This window comes from Meriones unguiculatus, chromosome 4 (assembly GCF_030254825.1).
Source record: "Meriones unguiculatus strain TT.TT164.6M chromosome 4, Bangor_MerUng_6.1, whole genome shotgun sequence".
In the NCBI taxonomy this organism is placed as follows: Eukaryota; Metazoa; Chordata; class Mammalia; order Rodentia; family Muridae; genus Meriones; species Meriones unguiculatus.
Window position 1 is genome coordinate 97,479,384 of NC_083352.1, and position 22,726 is coordinate 97,502,109.

Below are 22,726 nucleotides of genomic sequence, written 5' to 3' on the forward strand. Positions count from 1 at the left end.
GGGCTGCATAGTGAGACCTGGTTTCAGAAAAAGAAGCAGGGGGAGAGGCAGAGGAAGAGGAGGAGAGAAGAAGGAGAAAAGAGTGCGGCTGGGCAGATGGTTGTCAGTACTACTGAACTACTGAATTTCACTTTCAGTGAGACACCCTGTCTTCTCTGACATTGCCCTCTGCACTCTACATGCTCCACATGAGAGCACATGCACATATGAGCACATGTACATGTACATACGCACATACATGCACATATGTACACAAACACATGCACACACGTATACACACAAACAAACAGACAAACAAAAGGTAAAATAAAGATCTGAAAGGGCAAAGCAGGGGATGGTTGACTTACCACCTTGGCCTTGCTCAGAGGAGCCAGGCAACGCCTCAGTACCTGTCCACAGAGGTCTTCAGCCCATGACCCTGTCTTCCCTTGCAGAAATGGAGTACGACTACAGCAACTACAGTGAAGAGTACCTTGACGGCTTTAACTCCATTATGGACTTGGAGGAGGGCGATCCGCTGGAGGCCAACGTCGCTCGGATCTTCCTGGTGGTGATCTACAGCCTGGTGTGCTTCCTCGGGATCCTGGGCAATGGTCTGGTGATTGTCATCGCCACCTTCAAGATGAAGAAGACGGTGAATACTGTGTGGTTCATCAACCTGGCAGTGGCTGACTTCCTGTTCAACCTCTTCCTGCCGATCCACATCACCTATGCCGCAATGGACTACCACTGGGTGTTCGGGAAGGCCATGTGCAAGATCAGTAACTTTCTGCTCATCCACAACATGTACACCAGCGTCTTCCTGCTGACCGTCATCAGCTTTGACCGCTGCATCTCTGTGCTGCTTCCTGTCTGGTCCCAGAACCACCGCAGCATCCGCTTGGCCTACGTGACCTGTGTGGTCGTCTGGCTCTTGGCTTTCTTCTTGAGTTCCCCGTCTCTTGTGTTCCGAGACACAACCAACGTGCATGGGAAAATATTCTGCTTCAACAACTTTAGCTTGTCTGCACCCCCGCACCCTGCTCACTCCCGACTGGACTCTGTAGGGTACAGCAGGCATGTGGTGGTCACTGTTACCCGCTTCCTCTGTGGCTTCCTGATCCCTGTCTTCATCATCACAGCCTGCTATCTCACCATCGTCTTCAAGCTGCAGCGCAACCGCCTGGCCAAGACCAAGAAACCCTTCAAGATCATTGTCACCATCATCATCACCTTCTTCCTGTGCTGGTGCCCCTACCACACACTCTACCTGCTGGAGCTCCACCACACAGATGTGCCGGATTCTGTCTTCAGCCTGGGATTGCCTCTGGCCACGGCCATCGCCATCGCCAACAGCTGTATGAATCCCATTCTGTATGTCTTCATGGGCCATGACTTCAAGAAATTCAAGGTGGCTCTCTTCTCCCGCCTGGTCAATGCCCTGAGCGAGGACACAGGACCCTCCTCCTATCACAGAAGCTTCACCAAGATGTCATCACTGAATGAGAAGGCCTCCATGAATGAGAAGGAGACCAGTGCTCTCTGAACCTTACCTGGGCATGCCCCCATGGGCGCTGCAGCCCAGGGATACCCAGGGACTTGTCTCCCCATGTGGGAGACGTGGTGGGAATCTTTTTGGCATGCTTCAATGCCCAGCACATTTTGCACAGGGTAACTCATATTTTGGATGGGGTTCCAGAGTGTGGACACTCTTCCAGCAAAATGTATGGATGGCAGAATAGCCTAAGCCTCTGGAGCGGGAGGTGGGGGGCAGCTTTGCTTGACTGAGAGAAGGGAACCATTCTCTGGAGCCAAGCCCTGAGCTGTGATCAACACACAGGCACAAGATTTCACTGTTTGTGCCCCAAACCCGTGGCACAGTCTCTGCTGTGGGTGAAGAAGCCAGCACAAACCCATTGCAGGCCTGCTATGGCAACGAGACAGTCAGGCCGGCAAGGCGGGCCCTGCCCCCATAATCCTCTGAGACCGTGACCTTGGATTTCAGATGAACTGGGGAGACCAGGATCCGAGGGGCTTTATGGAACCCTGCCGGGGCAAGGCAGGGGTGTGGGTGGTGGTGGTGAAGAAATGAGGGAGGGCAGAGAACCCCAAAGGATGTGGGTGCAGAGCACCTCACAGCGTCATACCACAGAAAGATGGTGCTATGGGCGGCGGAAGCTTGGGGTTTTAGGTGGCAGCCCTTTGCTTCAGCGCCTACAAATACTCACCTAACCCTGTATCCCGAGGCTGGGGCGACAGAAGCTCCCACCCCATCCCAGGCTCTCTTCTCTCCTTTCCTAATCCCCTGAGCTCTGGCTAGAAGGGCTTAGAATGTGGCCCAGGGTGGAGGGATGGTCTCTTCATTAGCCCCCTTCAAGCTTTGCTGGAGACTGGCGAAGCTGGAGACAAAGGAGCTTTGGACTCCTGCCTCAGAATGGCACCCAAAGGCCTCAGGACGCTTGCCTGTGACCAGCTCATCTGACTCCTCCCCGAATCGCACTTTCCAGGTGTGGCATCACAGCCCTGTGGGCAGCCCGTCACCGGGCTTTCCTCCCAAAATCAGACACTATCGCCTGGCAGGGAAGTGACTCACCCAACACCACACAACAACGAAGCCCAGAGCCCAGCTCCGCCTAGGTGACTTCTTTCCCTCAGTGGCCTGCAGTTACTCAATGTTTCCCATGCACGTTAAGTGTTTCACCTGTGTCTTCTCATTTATTCCTCACAGAAACCCTGAGTTAGGTCCTATCCATATGAGGGATCAGAGGCTCCCAGAGGTTAAGTAGTTGGCCCAAGGGGACCCAGTTAGATGCCGGTAGGATCTGGATTCAAACCTCAGCTTGCCTGGCTCAAAGGAGGATGTATCATCAGAAAGAAACTAGTGGGTTTGGGGTTTTAGCCATAAATGCTGTTTTTTCAGTGGATCCGTGTGAATATCTTAATAGTCTTCATAAAGCCTTGCTTGTTGTTTTCAGAGTGATCTCTAACCCCCACCTTCCCCCTGGCTCCCGTCACACATACTCTGAAGTTTGCTGGGCAAGGAGGAGGAGCATGGCAGGGGCAGCCTCTCTGGTCCAAGGCCTTCTGGCTCACAGCGTCCACCTTCTGCCCTTCTGTTCTCTTCCAAGCCACTTCCCCATCGGGGTGTAACACACAGATGTGTCCTCTGGCCTGGCCAGTTCCCAGACTTTAGGCTGCTGGGACTCACACTTTATCAGGGGACAGACTGTTTCTCCTTTGTCGGGTCGTAAGATGAGGCGGGGCTGAACTGATCCAAGCTGGAACCTCTGATTGCTTCCGAAGGACTGAGAGCAAGAAGGGAGGGAGGTTTTAAAATAGCCTTGTGTTCCCATTATCCACCCCCTCCACCCACAGCTACAGCTATGCAACCGAGGCATGCCATTTTATAGATTCATCATGCCACAGAGGCGCTGGTCCATGACTGGGCCCTCATTCCCCCAGTGTGCTTTCTGGACATCGGGGTTGGCCAGGCCAGGCAGGGGACCAGGAAATCTTGTTGCCATTGGAAAAGCTGACAAGATAGGAGGCACCAGGCACCATTGTCCCCTGAGAGCTCACCCCCTCCCTCCAGCTGTCCGGGCATCCCTGTTTTGACTGCAGCTCATGCCAAACACTAAGGGGAACTAACCTTCAGTGTCCTGCTCTTGTCCTCGCTGCACCCTGTCTCCGAATCTCCCAGGACCTGTGTATAATCCCTGCAGCTGGCAAACTGCGGTGGCCTCCTGTGTCCCTCTGAAAACTGACAGGGTCATTGCCCTCTCTGGGGCTGGGACCCAGCACAGGGCCTCACTGTTGCCTCCAGGGTGGGTGATGAGCTGAGGAAACATTGGGACAGGAAGGGAGGACCAATGGAGCAGGGCGGGGCGCACTTCTGAGCATCCAGATGCCAGTGAGCATTCCGATCTGGGCCTGGGCCCGGGGGAGGAGGACACTGTGTACCTGGGGGTCACGCAGGAAGTCAAGTCAGGGCTATACAGCTAGAAAGTGATGTGAGGTGTAGGGGCTTAGAACCAACTGCTGCTGCCTGAGACCCTGCTGTTATCAGCCCATGTTAGCAGGATGGGAGGGAGAAGGGACAGATGGGAGAGAAAAAAGAAAGGGAATGGAGGGGAGAGAGGGAGGGGAAAGGAAAATGGAGTAACGCTACCCGACCTCAGAGCTTCCACCTCCACTGAACCATCTCTTTCCCACCTTCCAGGCTCTCTTGAGACAACATCCCCCGGGGGGCTTGGGGTCTGTGGTTATGAGCTTTAAGCCAGGCGTCTACCCTAATGGAGAGAGCCACTGCTACAGACGGAGAAGTCAGAGTCTGCTAAAAAAGGCCAGGGAAGCATCCCTGGAAGAGTGGGCGGGTGTTGAGCTGGCGGGAGGTGACCCAGAGCTCCAGGTAGAACTGTGGGGGCAGCAGGACTGCTGAGGAGGGCGAGAGCCAGGCTGGGGCTGCAGTGAGCGAGGAGGTAGACAGAGGTCAGAGCTGTGGACGCAGGTACTGGCTGACCTGCTCAGACCTGCAAGTGGACTCCCTCCCCTTCTCTGCTGTGGAGAGCGAGGCTGTAGCAGCTTCAGCTGAAGCCCCAGAGGCCTCCAAACTGGGAAAGCTGGGAAGAGCAGAGGGCTTGAGAGGCCTTTAAAAGCTCCAAAGCCTTCTCAGGGGAGTGGTTAGCAGGGAAGCCAACCTTGGGCCCATATGTACATCCCTGAGGCCCTGCTGCATTAGTTTGTTGATGGAAATTAATTGTAAATATTATTCAAATGTACCTCCCAGTGCACAATTATACTTCTCAGGGGAGTTTCCTGAGTACATCAGGAACTCTGTAAATAATACATACATTAGCCCCGGGTGCTCCCAGCCATGCTAAAGCTGCTGCTGTGGTGGCGCCTGTGGGGATTACTCTGAGGGCTCGTGCTGGGGGTTAGCCTTGGACACCCAGATGTGTGTCTCTCCCAGAGGCTGAGGACAACCCTGGACATGCCACCCACCTGTCACCGGGTAGGTGACCTGGGCTGAGGGTAACAGTGGGATTTAGCCGGCATCATGCACTACCGTCTCACGATCCCATTGAATCTTTACGCAAACCTTTGTGGTAAGACCGTGTCTGTAGATGGATGAAGAGGTCGAGAGACTCGGAGAGGTGAGGTGGCTTGTGCAAGGCCGCACAGCTAGGGAGAGCTGAGAGCCAAGCCCTGTCTCTCCTGAAAAGTTCTTGCTTCCCCCGGATGTTACTAGATCAGGGTCAGTCTCTGCATCCCCCCCCATCTCTATTCCTGTCAACTTTTGAGTCAGGTGGTAATGAGTCTGAGAGACTGTCTCGTCCTTGGCAGGAATGGCTTGTCAGTTAGTTCCCCTCAGCCTTTGGGGTTGGGGGACACTACATGCTCAACCCTTCTCAGCCATGACCCCTGCCCCATTTCACAGATCACGAAACTGAGCAGGATACAAATGGTGTGGGAGTCACCGAATATCGCACTCCTGAGAGTCACTTTTAAAATGTCAGCTTAGACACCTGGAGTTCACCTCCAGGTGCCCTCTTCATGGCTGAGCTTTGAGTACCAGCTCTGGTGACCGCGTGCCCAGGGTAGAGCAGAACCTTGGCTGAAGTAGAAGCAGGTCTTGGCCAAACCCACTTTGGAGCAGAGACAAGATTTTCCAAGACGTCTTCATTATTGCTCTGGAGGTGGGTGAGGGTGTCCCTAGGCCTGAGGTAATGACAGGGGCACCTCCATTTAATAAAGCCACACTTCGTACATCTGAGATTAATGACTCCTGAAAAAAAAAAAAAGATCTTTTAGAAGTAAAGGTGATGGTGTCTCCAGGAATGACTTCCCTCATCCCTGCAGACGGCAGCAGAAGAGGTGTGTGGGGTGCCTTGTAGACAGGGAGGAAGGGACCCTGCACCCAGAGAACGAGCCCTCACAGACAGCCAGGCTGAAAGGCCTCCTGTGCTGATAGCTTGGCAACAGACAGGCTCCTTGGGGAAGTTTTGAGACATCTCTGCATGTGGTGCTGGCTTTACATACGCACAAATATCCTTCAACCCCTCAAATGACCCCTCCTCTGGGCATGGTGGCTCATCCGGGATCATAAAGGCAGGAGTGATGGGACCTGGGGTCAGTATGGGCCACAGACTACAGACTACTGCAAAAACTAAAGCCCAAACTAAACATGTCAGCACTCAGCCAAGACGCCCTCTCCTCTTAAGGCTCTCTGATCCCTGCTCCCGTCACAGAGGAGATCTCATTTTTTTCTGTAGCCTGGCCATCAGAATCACTTTACTTATTAATGTATTTAGTTGTCTTCCATCTGCCCCCTGTTGGGAGAGGAGCTCTGTCAGGGCAGGGACCTCATGTGTCCCACTTTCCTGTACCCCCAGCTCCCACAGCAGAGCACAGCTGGAAAAAGCTGCTTGCATTTTACACCACTGAACGGGAGAAAAGAACAATCCTAGGATAGCATTCTTTCCACTCGGTCACCTGTTGTTGTAAACCTCACAATACCCCAGTTCCAAAGACTTCCCTTTTGTGTGACATATGGAGAGAGTGGGGTACCCCTGCTTCTACAGGTGTGGAAACCAAGGCCCATATCATTGGGTGAAATGGAGGAGCTATGGTTTTTCCTGAAGCCATTAGGAACCTTCAGGGGGTAGAGAAGGTTTTCATTAACAGCTCCTGCCTCCCTGGGCCTTCTTTCCTGGTTGTCTGATTTATTGCTGCTTGGGAATAAAAGAACCAGATGCCTCCACCCCAGGCCCGCACCCTCCCTATTGTTTTCCATCTCCCCTAGACCAGGATTCTGTTAAAGGCTTGGCAGGCATGGCTGTGACCACAGACTTCCTGTGTTTATCCTTCCACTTGGAAATCGTGAAAGAAATCAGCTGGGCATCGGGTCTGTGTTGGCCTTGGATGGTCCGCACCCAGAAGCACAGACGCAGGTAGGAGGGGCCCTGATGCCCCGAGGCTCTGCAGCCCAGATGAGCTGGGAGAGCCAGGCCTAGGCTTCTCTGTGTCCTGGTTTCCACTGCACAGGCATTTGGCTTCTTAAAGCAAGCATCTGGATCATCGAGTGAGTTTCCGGTTTGATTCCAGATGTTGGGCTGTGGAGCAGGGAGGCAGGAAAGCTGATAGTATCCCATGGCTCTCTGTCACTAGCAAGTGTTTGCAACCCCAGGCTTGATGCCTCACTGGGAAGGATTTACATGGAATGGGCTTCCGGGCATGGTAAGAAGTGGCCAGAGACAATGGCCACTGTTAAATAAGCCAGATCCCAAGGAATCAAGGCAGAGCAGGGAGAAAGAATTTTTGTTGTTGAATTGGAGAGAGAAAACTCAGTTCTTAGATGGGAGTGGAGTAAAAACTGACTGATTCCGGAATCCAATACAACACCTGCCAGCTCTAGCCCCACATTCTCAAAGTAGGAAGGGGTCTCACTCAACAGCTCTTCCCTCCTCGACCCTGTGAGTGACTGCTAGCGGCAGGAATTGAGGTAGTGAAGGAAAGAAAGGAGTGTGAGCTTCCTGGTCCCTTTCCACTCTCACCGTAGGGCTACCAGCTTCCCAGCCTGCTGGAATCACATGCCACTGGTTTCAGGGGGCTAGAGAGATAGAGGGCTCAGGGGTGAGGGGCACTTGTTCTTGCAGAGGACCCAGGTTCGATTCCAGGCATCCACATGGTGGGTCACAACTGTCCTTAACCCCAGTTCCTGGGAATCCTGTTGTGGGTTGGGCAAATCCGAGGCTTTCCTGGAGGCCCTGAGAAGCAGAGAAGGAAGCAGGGGCCAGAGCCTTGGGGGTGCCTTGGCTTCTGAGCCTGAGACCTCAGCTCTCCCCATATCGTGGGTCTATAATGTTCTTGAGATACCTTGTATGATATTGCTGGATTAGCGTCCTGCTGACTTCATCCCAATGCATGATATTTTTGCCAACTCTGTGCCATCTCTCCCCTGGAAAGAGTCGATGAGGTGCTATACTTCTTAATAAACTTGCTTGCACGAGCCAACGGCTTGTGTGAGCCTTCCTGATCCCAAACTTTCCTAACTTTATCTTATCATCTCCTGGCCACCTCCCACTCAGGACCCACACTGTCACTAAAGGGTGACCTGCTGCCTCTTTTGACCTTCATAAGCACCAGGCACAAACCTAGTGCACTGACAGACATGGAAGCAAAACATTCATGCACATAAGAAGAACTCACTGGTTTCTTTTCAACCAGAGAACCTGTTAGAAATCTCGTGTCATTTCCCTAGACTTTTCCTGGCTGTGAACAGATCTCTTGGACCAGTTCGCTCTACAGCAAATGTCAGCTGTGCAAGGCTTTTACCGTCAGCCTGCTCGAGCCCTGCCCACATCATCTATATTCAAATGATCCCACAACCTATCAGCACTGGATGAGCCGTGCTCATTCTTTCAATGGCTCAGCCTTTTTCTTGTATCCTGGCCGCTACCGATGTGTCTGCATTAGCTGTGAGCAGACTCCTGACAAGGACTTTCAGGAAGGAAGGGTTATTTTGGCCCACATCTCCCAGAGCGCAATCTGCCACAGCACGGTGAAGCTCTGTGCTTTCTTGTCAGGATACCAACGCTGGCCCAGCTCCGATTCTGCAGGACATCTGGGAGAGATGTTACTTCTTCCGTTAACGTCATCTGGACAGTCCCTCTCGGATCTGTCGTTTTGTCTCCAGACTGATTGTAGATCCTGCCAAGTTGACAACCAAAGAGAAATCATCACACACTCATGCAGATGCCCCTCCTCCCTACGCACACACTCACCTTTTTTTTTTTTTTTTTTTTTTTTTTCCTATATATAGCCCTGGCTGTAGACTCTGTAGCTCACTCTGTAGACCAGGCTGGCCTCGAACTCAAGATATCCACCTGTCTCTGCTTCCCGAGTGCTGGGACGAAGGGAGTGCACCACTGCCGCCTGGCTGGTCAAAATGAAGATACACGGCGTGAGTAAAGGTCCTGATAACCTCTTTCTAGTTAGCCTCTATCTTTGGAGTCACAGTGCGAAGTGAACGGAGGACCAGGACTGTACCCTCTTAGACACATCATGGCGGCATCCTCTCCCAGGCTCAGAACGCCTGCAGGTGAGCTTGGGGGTGCGTGCTTCCTTCCTTCCACTGTCGCCTTCGGGGGACAAGCCTTTATCCTCAAGATGTGGCTGTCCTGGGTCACTAGCTGACTTCCACCTCACGGAAGAGGAAAGGGGTCCCTTCTGGAAGCTCTCAGGAGACCCCTCCCAGCCCATCACTGGCTAGAACCAGGCCACGTGGCTGCTGCTCAACCAACCACTGTCAGGAAAGGAAAGCTTTGACCAATCAGGGCCCACGGGGTCACACGTGAATGAGCAGGCTTCCTTTTAAAGTAAAGAGGGAAACTAGGTCTCCCATGATGCCCTCTGGAGAAGGACGCGGGGCTCTGAAAACCATGACCGGCTCTCAGGTGGTTTCCGGGAGAGAGACCTGGCTCGTAAAAAGCGTCCGCTCCACAGTCAGCATGCTTTGCTTCCTAACGGTAATGGCTCCCCTCTTTATATTAAATAATGTATGACCTTTGTCAAAATATTAAGAATATGTGGGGCCAGGGAGATGGCTCAGCAGTTTAAGAGCATTTTCTGCTTTTCCAGAGATACACCATGTCTCTGGAATTCTGTACTGGCCTCCAGGGCACATCCATGATACACGTACACATACAGGCAAAACACATACATGTATAAAATTAAAAAAAAAATAAATGAATCATTAAAAATTAGAATATATGAAGAAGCTGAAGTCAAAACAAAGCAAGATCCCGAATCATCCTATAAACCCAACAGCTGAGAGGCCTGTTGCCATCTTTGCGGAAGCCTTACAGTCCAGTCTGCATGGCTGTCACTTCCATCTCTCTCTGGTTAAAAAAAAAAAATGCATATAGATAGTGCTGTACAACACTGGCAGTCATTTTTTTCAGTCTGGCCCCTAATTCCTCCGCCCACCCCTGATTATCCAAGTGGTCTCCTGACAGACCTAATGGAAGTATCACAGTGTATTCAGCCAGCGTCCTGTTGGTGGATATTTGGGTCTTTTGTTTTCTAGACAACTCGACTGGTGATTTTAGCTTGTCAGCGCATTCCTACCGCAGCAGCCCTGAGCTGCTGAAGTCGGCACGGGCACCCACCACAGCCAATTGTCTCCCAGCTATGGCAATACCTGACAAAGCGCTCCAGGGAGGAAGGGTTTGTTTTGGTTCATGGTTTGAGGGTGAGGGTACAGTCCATCATGGCGGGAAGGCTTGGTGGCAGTCGCCTGAGGCAGCCCATCACTTGGAACTACAATCGGGAAGAAGGGAGAAGCAGATGCTCAGTTCACTTTCCCTTTTCTGTTTCTGGTTCTTTCTGGGAACCCATCCCGTGAGAGGTTGCTGCCACATTCAGGGTGGCTTTTCCCTCAGTTAGGACGCTCTGGAAACCCCCTCCAGACACACCCAGAGTCTTCCAGGAGATTCCAGATCCGGTCAAAGTGACCACAAAGACTCCGCACGTCCAGCTCACCAGGTTTTCAGCAGTCAGCCTTGCCTCTGGATCCCCACCACCCTCTCTGGGCAGATGGAAGAGCTCTTTGGAAGTCCTCAGAGGGACAGGCTAGCAATGGGGGCTGCCAAGGAGGAACTGATCACACAGCATCTGGAGTCGGGCCAGTCTGACGAGCCATCCAACGTCTCTCCAAGCCTCAGGTCCCCCCTCTAAGACTGCAAGTCCGAAAAGCCTTGTAGGATGGCACGCACAGTCAGCAAAAATGAGCCATGGGGACCGTCTGCCACGCTCACAATCACGGGCTAGCTCACATGTACATCTGCTCACATGCACATTAAGCTTACAAATTCATGCTTCTTCACTGCAGCCAGAGGGGAAAGTACCATGCCTCTGCCTGTGGCCCTGAGTGACAGAAAACAAAGGGAGATAGAATATCTTTTAAAAAATAATTGTAAAAGACTTATTTACTTATTTTTTGTATGCGTGCTCTACCTGCATGTACGCCTGCACGACAGAAGAGGGCGTCAGATCCCAGTATAGATGGTTGTGAGCCACTGAATGGTTGCTGGGAATTGAACTCGGGACCTCTGGAAGGACAGACAGTGCTCTTAGCTGCTGAGCCATCTCTCCAGCCCCAACAGAATATCTGGAGTTCCTGGGTTCAATGCTGTCCGACCCCAAACTCACATGCTGCCATCCCTACCCCTGGCACCTCTGCACACATTTCTTTGAAGATGATTTTATAGAAAGAATCAATTTGAAGGACATCCTTGGGCCCTAATCCGGTGTGACTAATGTCCTGTGAGAAGGGGAAAATTGAACACAGGTTCAAAAGAAAGATGAGTCGGAGGCATCTGAGAAGATGGCCGCTTCCCTGCAGAAGGGAGAGGGTTCGCAAGCAGACACCCCGCTGTCTGAAGGAGGAGCCAGCCCTGCAGAAAGGGGGCTCCTGGGCTCCTGTCCTCCTACGCTGTGAGCACGGCCTCTGTTGCCCACAGTTTGTGATTTGTTATTGACCCCTGTTATTCAACCCCAGCAAAGAAATCCAGCCCTGTTGCAAAATTTCATTACACGTGACATCTGGACGTCCCCAAGGTGCTTCCTCTGGAGGATCACCCGGTCATCTCTGGGACCACACACTCTTCATCCTTGGGAAAGCCCCCTCCCCTCCCTGCTACCTGGGGTTGGAGAGGGTGGTGGTGGGTTCAGCGTGATGTTCTTAGGGAATCCTGTGAGTTGAGTGCTTACTCTCCTGGGTGTGTTCCCCAGCGTGTGTTGGCACGAGAGAGTGTGTGGAAGGAGCCTGTTCTGCTGTGGCAGATGAGCCTAGACACCCCCCCCACACACACACAGCGTGAGTCTCAGCATCTCTGCATTACACCCCATCTAGTTTTTGTTGGAGTGCCGCACACCACTCTCTTTGGATTTCCTAGGCCTCCCCTCTGTGCTGTCTTGCTGGTGCCCAGCACACATTCAGGCCCCGTGAGAATGGGCTGAGCTCCAGAGAACCTTCCTGTGCTTAGAAGATCCAAGCCCAGGCTTGAGGGCTCTCCTGCCCTCAAATCCCTCTCCCTTTCTCCTTCCTTCATGCCTACCTCTGCTTCTCTACCACCCCGCTCTCTCTTCATTCTGTTGTGAGGGTCAGTCTACATCTTCAGCTTGGGGGAATTTAGCATCACTATGGAGATACATCAATGGATGAAAATCTAACATGTGTTTCCAGAAAGGTTTAACTGAAGAGGAGGACCCTCCCTAAATGTGGCTGTGCCATCCCATGGGCTGACGTCGTGGGCTGGTAAAAAAGAAACACTGAGCTGAGCTCCAGCCTCCATTTATCTCTGATTCCCATAGACATGGTGTGACAGGCTACTGTGTTCTAGGCACCATGATTTCCCCACCACGATGGACTGTGCACCCTCAAACTGTGGGCCAGAAAAACCCTTCCTTTCCTTTCTTTCTTGCTTGCTTGCTTTCTTGCTTGCTTGCTTGCTTGCTTGCTTGCTTGCTTGCTTGCTTGCTTGCTTGCTTTCTTGCTTGCTTTCTTGCTTGCTTTCTTGCTTGCTTTCTTGCTTCCTTCCTTCCTTCCTTCCTTCCTTCCTTTCTTCCTTCCTTCCTTTCTTCACAAGGTTTTGCTGTATAGCCTTGGCTACCCTACTCACTTTGTAGACCAGGCTGACCTTGAACTCATAGAGATCACCTGCCTCTGCCTCCCGAGTGCTGACATTACAGGCTTGCACCACCACACCCGGCCTGAAACCCTTCCTTTCTTAAGGTGCTTTTGTTGGTGATGTTGTCATAGCAACAACAACAACAAAACCCAACACCATCTAATACACCCCGACTAGCCTGGAGAGGCAGAGCGAAGCAGGTGTCCCTCATCTGGAAGAATCCAGGGGTGGACTTTTCCAGGCAGCTCAGTGGTAGAGCACTTGCCTAAACAGCCATGAGGCGCTGGTTTCCAAGCTCAGCCCCTTGAAACAGGTGAATAAAAACAGAAGTTGGGAAATTCTCCTTCAAGACAGGAGAGTGTGTCAGGCTTCAGATGTGTCATGCTGGCCACACGTGTGAGCACCTGGCTCACAGCTGCCATGGTGTTGGATGGGTGGGGGTCGCAGGGGAGGGTTTCTGGGTGGACTCTTGAGGGTTATTGCTTCTGGTGCCTGTCATGCCTTCTCTGCTCCCTGGCCCACTGCGATTAGAAGAACCCCTGCCATACAGCCAGTAACGGTCTCACCTCTCCTTCCCCATGATGAACCCTGAGCCTGAATCTGTCTTTTTTAGCCTTCGTTGTCAGGTTCGGTGGTCACAGAGATGCTAAAGTGACAAGTATGCCCACTACAGGGGTCCCACATCTTCACTGTCACCCTGGGGTGAAGAGTGAGCGTGAACTATGTAAGGGACATAACCATTTCCACCGCAGCCCTAGAGGTCTTAAAAGTCAGAATGAAAAAGCCCTAATGGTGATTAGGGCTTCGTCTGTCACCATTCACACATTTCCCAGAGGACAGAACTAGCCAGAGAAAGAGACGGGTGACATCCAATTTCACTTTCTGCCAGCGACGGGTGGCAGCCACAAAGAGCTGCTCCCTGGGGGCCTCTGTGCTGCTACTCTCCTGCGATGCAGCCACACTCAATTTTCTGCTTTTTACATGGAACGCTTCAGATTTCTAGGAACCCGGCGATGGGCCGGTGGCTGGCAGAGGTCCATGGAAAGGGTGGAGCTGTGTGGCCGCCCTGGCTCTTAATGCACGTGTAATGGGATTAGTGCTGCCTGGAATCTGGGCTCCTCGTCTCCTGGATGAGGGTTGCCAGGAATTAAGAACCCACCCCCTGGGCCTTTGGCTGACATCTGCTGCAGGTGTTCTGGGCAGGGGATGGGGGCCGGTGGGGGTTGGGGTGGGCACTGGCCAGTGCCTCTCTCTCTCTCTCTCTCTGTTGCTTCTTGGATCACACTGGGGGGCCTCACCTGTCCATCTTCAGCCCACTCCAGACTTGAGTGATAAACGGAAGCAATGAGACCCAGCTTTAAGGAGAGGGCCAGCCTTGTGCGCCAGCAATGCGGAGAAGGGTCCCTGCAACCTCTGCGAGGTCACTGGACCTGCTCTGGCCTTGGCCTCCTGGGGTGGAAAACGAAGCAGAGGGAGGGAAGATGGTGGCTTTGACAGCAGTGAGGGTATCTGGGTGTAGCAGGAATACAGACCTACTATGTGCAGAGCACTCTTGTTGAGGCTTAAGCTGCATGTCCTCAGACCCTGGGAGGCAGGGCTTGACTGGCCCGCAGATGGGAGCCTTGCTCTTGGCCTCATATCTTTCCTACGCCCTTTTTTCCATTCCTACACTCCAAGACTTTAGGCAGAGGGTCAAATCCACCCTCGAGGCCCAGCCCGACCAGGCTACTGCTCCCCAGAGCCCCAGTGCTTCCATCTGTAGAACAGGCCTTTGTCACATTGCCTGGCAGAGCCACGGACATAAAAAAAAAAACCCTGTGGGGCTGGGGCTGAGAGGACTGAGTGCTGGCATGCTCCTGGTTCCATGTCGCCTGCACACAGATCGCTATGGCCATGCATGCCTGCGATCATAGAGCTTGAGAAATGGCTGCAGGAGGATCAGGAGTTCATCCTTGGTCACGTATCAGGCCAGGCCAGCCTGGGCTACATACATTTGTGAGCCCTTATCACAAATACAAAACCAAACAGAACAAAATCCTACTCCACCAGAGGCTGCTTGGTCAGCACATGGCAGGGTCGTTCTCTTTGGGATCCTTTTCATGTTCCTCCTGTCCTTGGAGCCCGGCCCTCCCCTCCCTCGATCTGTTCCTCTCCACCAGAGTCAGCTTCAGCAGTTGCCTTTAATTAGATTTTACAGAACGGAATTACTGTTGCCTTTTGGTTGGGGGAGGTGGGGGACATAGACCTCTGGGTAGTTTGCATGTTTTTAACAAACCAAAATAAAGAGCCCATAAGCACAAACAAGTCCGTTTTAATTGGATTAAGGGGAGGCTTGGCTTGTGGACTTTAAACCACAGAGGAGCTGTAGAAGAAAGGGCCCTTGAAGGCTTCAGCCTTTCTGCGTGCACCACCCCGACCCTCACAGGCTCCTGCAGCGAGCACCAGCTTCCTGCAGAGTACGTTGCCTGCTGTGTTCCCTCAGTGTTGGAAGGGTGTGAGCCGCCGGTTTCCTCACATCTCCTATCCCAGTTGCTCCTTCTGGTGCCGCTTGATAAATGGCTCAAGGAGTCACACGGGCTTTGGTCTGTGTCCTGGTCCCACCTCCTTCGGGCTCTCAAGAATCTTGATCCAGCCCCTGCACCAAAGCATCCTTTGTGGTGACAGGAGATGACCGTGGCTTCACCCTGTAGGTCTGGTGTGGGAATACCTGCTGGAAAATTGCCCTCCGTATTATAGGTTCACCAACAAGGTGGCCGTGGCCTTAGGACAGTGGAGGAAGGGAAGATGACAGGTGCCAGCTGGGGACCCAGTGATGTGAAGAGGCTGACCCTGGCAGACTCTCAGACATGGGGGTCACCCAGCCCAACCTCCAGCCTGGGGGACCAGAGGCGGATTTTCAGAGTTGATGGTGTTAATCCCACAGATGGGAGGAGAAAGACCACTGACCCGCATCATCATGGCCAAATTAATTAAAGCAAGCTTTAATGTTCACATACGAGGGCTGCCTTCCCCGAGGACAGGGTTCGAGAGGTCAGCCTTGGATGTGAGGAGGACAAGGCTTCTATAGCTCAGGAGTAGGGGGTTTCCAAATGAGAGAAAAGAGAAGAGTCCCAGGAGCGCAATATACCGGGAACAAAACAAAGTACAACAAGCAGTCATGAGGAGGCGGTCGTAGGGGGTCATAGTGTTGCAAGATGGTTACGAACAACTTTTGAAACAAAGCCACCATTGCCATTCCAGGCAGTCCAGAACCATTTGTAGTTAAGGTGACAGGTTGGGCATAGCCCAATCCTTGAGAAACAGAGGTTTAATCAGAAACAGGAAGAAAAATAGTTTGTCTTTACTATAAAATTGCTTTTCAGCCCAAGATGGAGGCAGGCTGGTTCTTCAGTGGGCCTTGGAATCTGAATAGTTGTGGGCCACAGCTGTCCCTCGTGAAGTATAATCCAAAGGTCTTCCCCCGTCCTTCCCTCTCTTCCTCCTTCTCTCACTCCTTCCCTCCCTCCCTGCCTTCCTCATCCCTTAGCCCCTCCTGTAGAGGAATTTTAATGCAGAACACTGCTGAAGAGATCACATCCAAAGACCTTCTAGATCTGGCCAGCAGATCCCTGAGTTCAAGGCCAGCCTAGTTTAAAGCGAGCATCAGGTAAAGAAAATCTTCGGTCAAGAAGTGGTGGTACACACCTTTAATCCCAAACAATGAAGGTAAAGTTAGTTGGTAGAAGAAAGCACCCATGTTTGAAAGTGATGTCTAATTGAGTGGCAGGAACAGTGATGAATCAGAGAAAGATCTGACTGAATAAGATATGCCCAACTCTCATGAGAAGAGAGAGGAAAGGGAAGCTACTTAAGGGGGAATGCAGAGAGAGAGAGAGGGAAAGAGACAGAAAGAGAGGCAGAGACAGTAACTGAGAGACAGTAATAGAGAGGGAGTAAATAGAGAGACAATAATAGACAAGTTGCAGAGAGAGAACTCAGGTGAAGACTGAGTGAGCCAGAGAATGAGAACGAGCCAGGAGATTAGAGCAGGTTGCTGGAGTTAGTTTGAGGCCAAGCAGAGCAATTCAGGAGATGAGATAGAAGCCAGATTGAATAAGTTAGCTGGGAGAGGAGTTTGAGCCAGAACAGCTGAGTTGAACCAGCCAGCCCAGAACTCAGTAAGAACAAGAAAGGGTGAACTTATTCAGCAGTAAGTCTCAGAGGCTGAAAACATTCTAGGCCTAGGGTAGACTGTACGGAGGCTAGAAGCTTCCATGACTAGGCCTAGGTTAGCAGACAGAGGCAGTAACACAGCAAGTGAAACAAGTGAATAAAAGTCCCTTTTACACCTTTCCTTCCTTCCCTCTCTCCCTCCCTCTTTTTTTTTTTTTTCCAGCAATGGGACTGAGGGTTTTTATTTTAATTAATTACATTTATTTATTTATTTGAGCATGCAGTAGACAGGTACCATGGTACATATGTGTAACTGAGCTTTAATTTATCATTTATTTATTTATTTGAGTGTGTGGTGGGCATGTGCTAGGGTGCATACATGTAAGTGGGCTTTAATTTATCACCTTTCTTTGAGCATGTGATAGGCGTGTTGCATGGCACACGTGTGTAAATGAGAGGATGGACAACTTGCAGGAGTCAGTTGGCTCCTCCTGCCACGTGGTTCCTGAGACCAATCTGAACTCAGGCTGTCAGGCTTGGCGGCAGGCACCTTTACCTGCTGAGCCATGTTGCTAGCCTGAGGCAGACTTGAGGCCAGGCTTCCGCCCTCTTCTCTGTGCTCTGTTCCCGGAAGATCTCTGCGGGAGCAGGAGCAGGCTGTCACCATGGCTGTGGAGACTGGACACCTGACAGAAACAGCATGAAGGAGGCAGCCTTTGCTCTGTCTGCCTCATGGTTTCTGAGGGTCCAGCCAAGCAACAGGGCGATGACCCAAACTAGGCGGCAAGGTCAGAAGTGGGCATGCCGTCCCCAGAACTGGAATTACGGATGGCTGTGAGCCACCATGGGGGTGCTGGGAACTGAACCTGGGTCCTCTGCAAGCGCGGCCAGTGCTCTTAACTGAGCCATCTCTCCAGCCTGTAACCAACTAGTCTTAAAAGAGCAGGCGCAAAGGAAGAGAAAAGGGAGAGTGCCCAGGTGCTCTGGGCCACTAGATCCTGGGGATGCGGGGAGGAGGGGCTTTGCTTGGAGAAAAGTTTTATTAGGAAGGGGATACCAAAAGAAACGCATAGACGTTTTACCAGGTGAGGAGAGGCGTGGAATGTTAGCCCTTGGCTGCTAGTGACCTCTGACAGAAAGAAGCCGTTTCTCACACATGGGAACGTTACTGTTCAACAGTGAGGAGGAATGGAGAACACAGGCTCCTCAAACGGTTCTGTTGATGCGAACGTCCAGAAAAGGTTCTTCTAGAAAAATCACGTTAGCAGGTTTCTCTGCTGTGCGCTCCTACAGAGATGCCACCAGGGCCCGGAGACCGGAATCCAGAGCCAAGGAAACCTTTTAACTTTATAAATTAACCAGCTCAGGTGTTTACTGTAGCAACACGAAGCTGGCTGATACAAGCGTGTGTAAAATACCTTTCAAAACAGCTGGCCAGAACCCAGGGTAGAGGCGGCAGCCCCATACAGACTGCACCTGACACCACTTCAGAAGGTAAGGCTCTCCACTTATGTGGGGACACATTCCTGAGGGTGAACCTTGGGGAACTGACAGCTGGGCCCTGAAGATCGCAAGCAGGGTAGCCGCAGAGTCCACTCTTCCCCGAGGACCCCAGTTCACCCCCTTTCATGCTTGCTGCATCCTAGGACGTGAGAATCAGGTCAAAGGCTGAGGCAAAAGAAAGTTGTAATACCTGGGGGCCTGGCTTCTCTTTGGGAATTGGCTAATAATTACAGAATCCATGCATTTAATTAGGCAGAAAACAGCCCCTGATAACAATAATTAGCATTTAAATGTCACTCTTTAACATCAACTCTCATTAAAGGCGTGTTTATTAATTAGACACTTTCCACAGCCTAGGGAGGCAAGAGGTGGGCGGGTCATTGTTCCAGAGCAGCTTAGGGAGGCCAGCGAGTGGGTGTGGCTTTCCCCCAGTCAGGCTTCTCCCTCCTCAGGCCATTCAGCCCTTAGGCTTGCAGAGAAAGGGGGTGATGGATGACGATGGTTTAGGGGAACTTGGTATGGCAGAGTCCCTCCCCTCTCCGAGCCTTGGGTCCTTCCTTGCCTGGTTGGTTGGTTTGTGACTCCAGGCACACACGGATTTACAGAGACAGCAGAGCCTTGCTTAGCTGCCATGTTTCTGAAGCACAGTGCCCCCGAGAGTGGGCAGAATGAACTAAGGCTGAAGAACAGCTGGGAAGACACAGGCTCAGCTCTCATGGGGCAGCTTGATCCGAGTAGGGGGCGTCTGGAGGTCTGAATGAGAGCTGTTCCCCGTAATTTCAGGCATTTGGGGCCCAGGTTCCCAGTTGGTGGTGCAGTCTTGCTAGAGGAAATAGTCACTGGGGGCGGGTGTGCTGATCAGGTTTGTTGGGTTTTTTGTTTTTGTTTGTTCTTTTGTCAACTGGACACAAACCTAGGCAATCGTGGGAAGAAGGAATCTTAACTGAAAAGATGCTTATAAGGCACAGCTGTATTTTTTCAGCTAAGATTCCTTCTTCCCACACTTGCCTAGATTCGTATCCAGTTGACAAAAAAAGCAAACAAAAAGACCCAGCTGTACAACATTTTCATAATTAGTGATTGGGGAGGGAGGGCTCAGCCCATTGTGGGTGGAGCCATGCTTGAGCACCTGTGTTCTGTGAGAAAGCAGGCTGAGCAAGCCAGTGAGCAGCACCCCTCCATGGTCTCTGCATCAGCTCCTGCCTCCACGTTCCTGCCTGCTTGACTGAGTTCCTGTCTTGATTTCCTTCTACGATGAACAGCGACAGGGGAATGTAAGGTGAATAAACCCTTTCCTTACCTAGTTGCTTTTGGTCATGCTGTTTCATAACAGAAATAAGACCCTGGCTTTGAAAGTAACAGTCTCGTGCCTTTTCCAGTTTGCTTTCTCTGCTTCATGCTTTGTGGTTGAGGAATTGTAAATTTGTAAGGTGGAGTTTTATATAAATCCACTGTAGGGTCCACATTAGGTGTCTGGCTTCTCGCTGTTCCTATCACCCATACCTATGGGGAGAAGCTCAGGCGTTGTGTGGAGAAGGGTCTCATTTCCTTTCTGGGAGTTCAGCTTACTTGGCGCCATCATGTCTTCCATGCCTCCAGGTAGCCAGTGGCAGACATGGGCCTTTTGAGATGAATTCTCTCTCTCTCTCTCTCTTTCTCTCTCTCGTGTGTGTGTGTGTGTGTGTGTGTGTGTGTGTGTGTGTGTGTGTACCTGCTGTATCCATGAGTACCGCCCTGCTCCTGTGCAGAGCTCACCAGCACAACAATCCCACGGCTTAAATTCCATGTTGAGAACACCGAGGCTCTGAGGTTGCTAAGCTTCTAGCCCAGCTCTCCCAGCTGAGGCCAGATGCAAATGAGATTTGTGTTAGATGTGTTCTGACCAGTTTCTGACTGAGATCTGAGCTGCTCCCTTCCTCAGGTCACACCAGGGTTCAACAACTTGACACCTCTACCATATTGGGTGAGGCCACCCTCTGCTTTGGGGCACCCCTAGGAACCTTGCCTTGGCTTCAACCAACTGGCTGTCAGGCACACCTCCCCTCCCTCTGCTTGAACATCTCCTGGATTCACCCCAGGGTGGGGAGCTCTGTAATAGGGGTCATGGTCAACACTGAAAACAGTTTTTCAGTGTTTTTTTTTTTTTTAAACATAGAGAGTCTAATTTTTTAATTGAGGCCCAAAGGGATGGATTTATTCAATTTTTGGTTTATTGAGACAGGGTCTCGTGGAGCTCAGGCTAGCCTTGAAGTCACACCAGCCTGGAGTGGCCTTGAACAGCTCATCCTTCTGCCCCTACTTCCTGAATGCAGGGATTACAGGTGTACCCCAGCCCACACTGGTTTATGTGGTGCTGGGGGTGGAAACAGGCACTCTACCCTCTCAGCCACAACCTCAGCCCCTTGGATTGGAGGATGACACGGACAGTTGTTTCCAAACTGGCTTTGGCTCAACACCTCCCTTCCCAGTCTCCTACAGAAACTAGTCTGGCATCTGTGGTTTTACACACACACTTTCTTTCTTTCTTTCTTTCTTTCTTTCTTTCTTTCTTTCTTTCTTCCTTCCTTCCTTCCTTTCTTTCTTTCTTTCTTTCTTTCTTTCCTTTCTCTCTCTTTCTTTCTTTTCTTTCTCTCTCTCCCTCCCTCCCTCCCTCCTCTTTCTTTCTTTCTTTCTTTCTTTCTTTCTTCCTTCCTTCCTTCCTTCCTTTCTTTCTTTCTTTCCTTTCTCTCTCTTTCTTTCTTTTCTTTCTCTCTCCCTCCCTCCCTCCCTCCTCTTTCTTTCTTTCTTTCTTTCTTTCTTTCTTTCTTTCTTTCCTTCCTTCCTTCCTTCTTTCCTTTCTCTCTTTCTTTCTTTCTTTCTTTCTTTCTTTCTTTCTTTCTTTCCTTTCTCTCTCTCTCTCTCTCTCTCTTTCTTTCCATGCCACACCCCAAATTAGTTCTCTGCCCTATTTATCACCAAGAAAAGGTCTCAGACTGTGCCTTCCTCTCTGGTACAGTCTTTTCTATGGACTGTGGGGAGGGCTGTGGATAGTTCCAGCAGAGGAAAGGATCACAGGAAACCAGTGAGCCACACAGAATCCAAGGTCCTTCCTTGCCTGGCCGTTGTCATGGGAACCTGTAAGCTATCCTTACAGGTGTGCATGGCCACCCCTGCCCACTGCACTCAGAAGGGCTTGTCTCCATGTCACTTTACCCGAATGTTCTGTGCTCTGTGGGGGGGAGGAGAAGTGACATTCCTTGTGTCTATCCATTCAAATGCCAGCAACACCCCCAGCTGTGGAAAAACCCAGCCACGCCTCTGGACCCTTGCTAAACACCCCTGTTTGGGAAGTTGGGGTTCCATTGTGTGAAACTGGAAACCACAGCTTTTCGTGGTTGGTTTCTTGTTTCCCAACTTAAATCCCAGAGGCCCTGACAAACCCACAAAGCCCAACCGGGGGCTTCATGTCTCTTTCCCACCTCTTTTGTTCTGCAGCAGTCTGCTCCTCGGTAGACAGTCACCCACAGCATCCCTCCCCAATGTCAGGTCCTCCCTTCTCCATCCTGGCCTCATGTCTGCCCCACACCTACCAGCCAGTGCATGATTGCAAAAGTAGGTTCTCAAAGCAGATGTCTTAGTCACTGTTCTATTGCTGTGACGAGGCGCCACGACCAAGGCAACTCTTATAAAGGGAAGCATTTAATCAGGGGCTTACTTATAGTTTCAGAGACTTAGTCTGTGACCACCATGGCAGGCACAGTGCTGGAGCAGTTGCTGAGAGCTATGTCCTGGTCCACAAGTAGAGAGACACACTGGGACCGGCTTGGTATTTTGAAACCTCAAAGCCCACCCCCAGCGACATGCTCCCTCCAGCGAGGCCACACCTTCTAATCCTTCTAACCCTTTTAAACAGTGCCATTTCCTGGGGACTAAGCATTCAAATGCATTAGCCTGTCTTAGTTATTGCTGTGAAGAGACGCTATGACCGTGACAGCTCTTACAAAGAGAGAACATTTCATTGGGGCTGCTCATAGTCCAGAGGGTTAGTCATGGCGGGACGCATGGCAGTGAGCAGGCAGACAAGATGCTGGAGAAAAAGCTGAGCGTTCTACATCTTGATCCGAAGGCAGCAGAAGTGTAGCTTGAGCCTAGGAGAGTCAAAGCCCACCCCACATTGACACACTTCCTCCAACAAGGCCACACCTACTTCAGCAAGGCCACATGTCCTGACAGTCACTCTCTATGGGCCAAGCGTTCAAATGCACGAGTCTGTGGGGGCCGCTCCTGTTCAAACCGCCACAGAACTTATGGAGCATTCTCATTCCAACCACTACACCAGATTTCCTGGGTTCAAAGTCCGCTCCCATCTTCAAGCTGTGAGCAGCTGGTGACAGTGAGGTAGAGGAACCTCAGCTGTAGGT

General features: G+C 51.5%; 1 protein-coding gene across 3 annotated transcripts in view; it reads left to right on the plus strand.

Annotated features, from left to right (window-relative positions):
- The window catches only part of Cmklr1 (chemerin chemokine-like receptor 1), a 37,177-nt gene extending 34,224 nt beyond the window's left edge, over positions 1-2,953 (plus strand). For all 3 annotated transcript variants that reach the window (XM_021646039.2, XM_060382594.1, XM_021646040.2), the window contains exon 3: positions 435-2,953. In XM_021646039.2, coding sequence (XP_021501714.1) covers positions 435-1,525 — 1,091 coding nt within the window. In that variant the 3' untranslated portion in view covers positions 1,526-2,953. The remainder of the gene's footprint in view (positions 1-434) is intronic.
- The last annotated feature ends 19,773 nt before the right edge of the window (positions 2,954-22,726 follow it).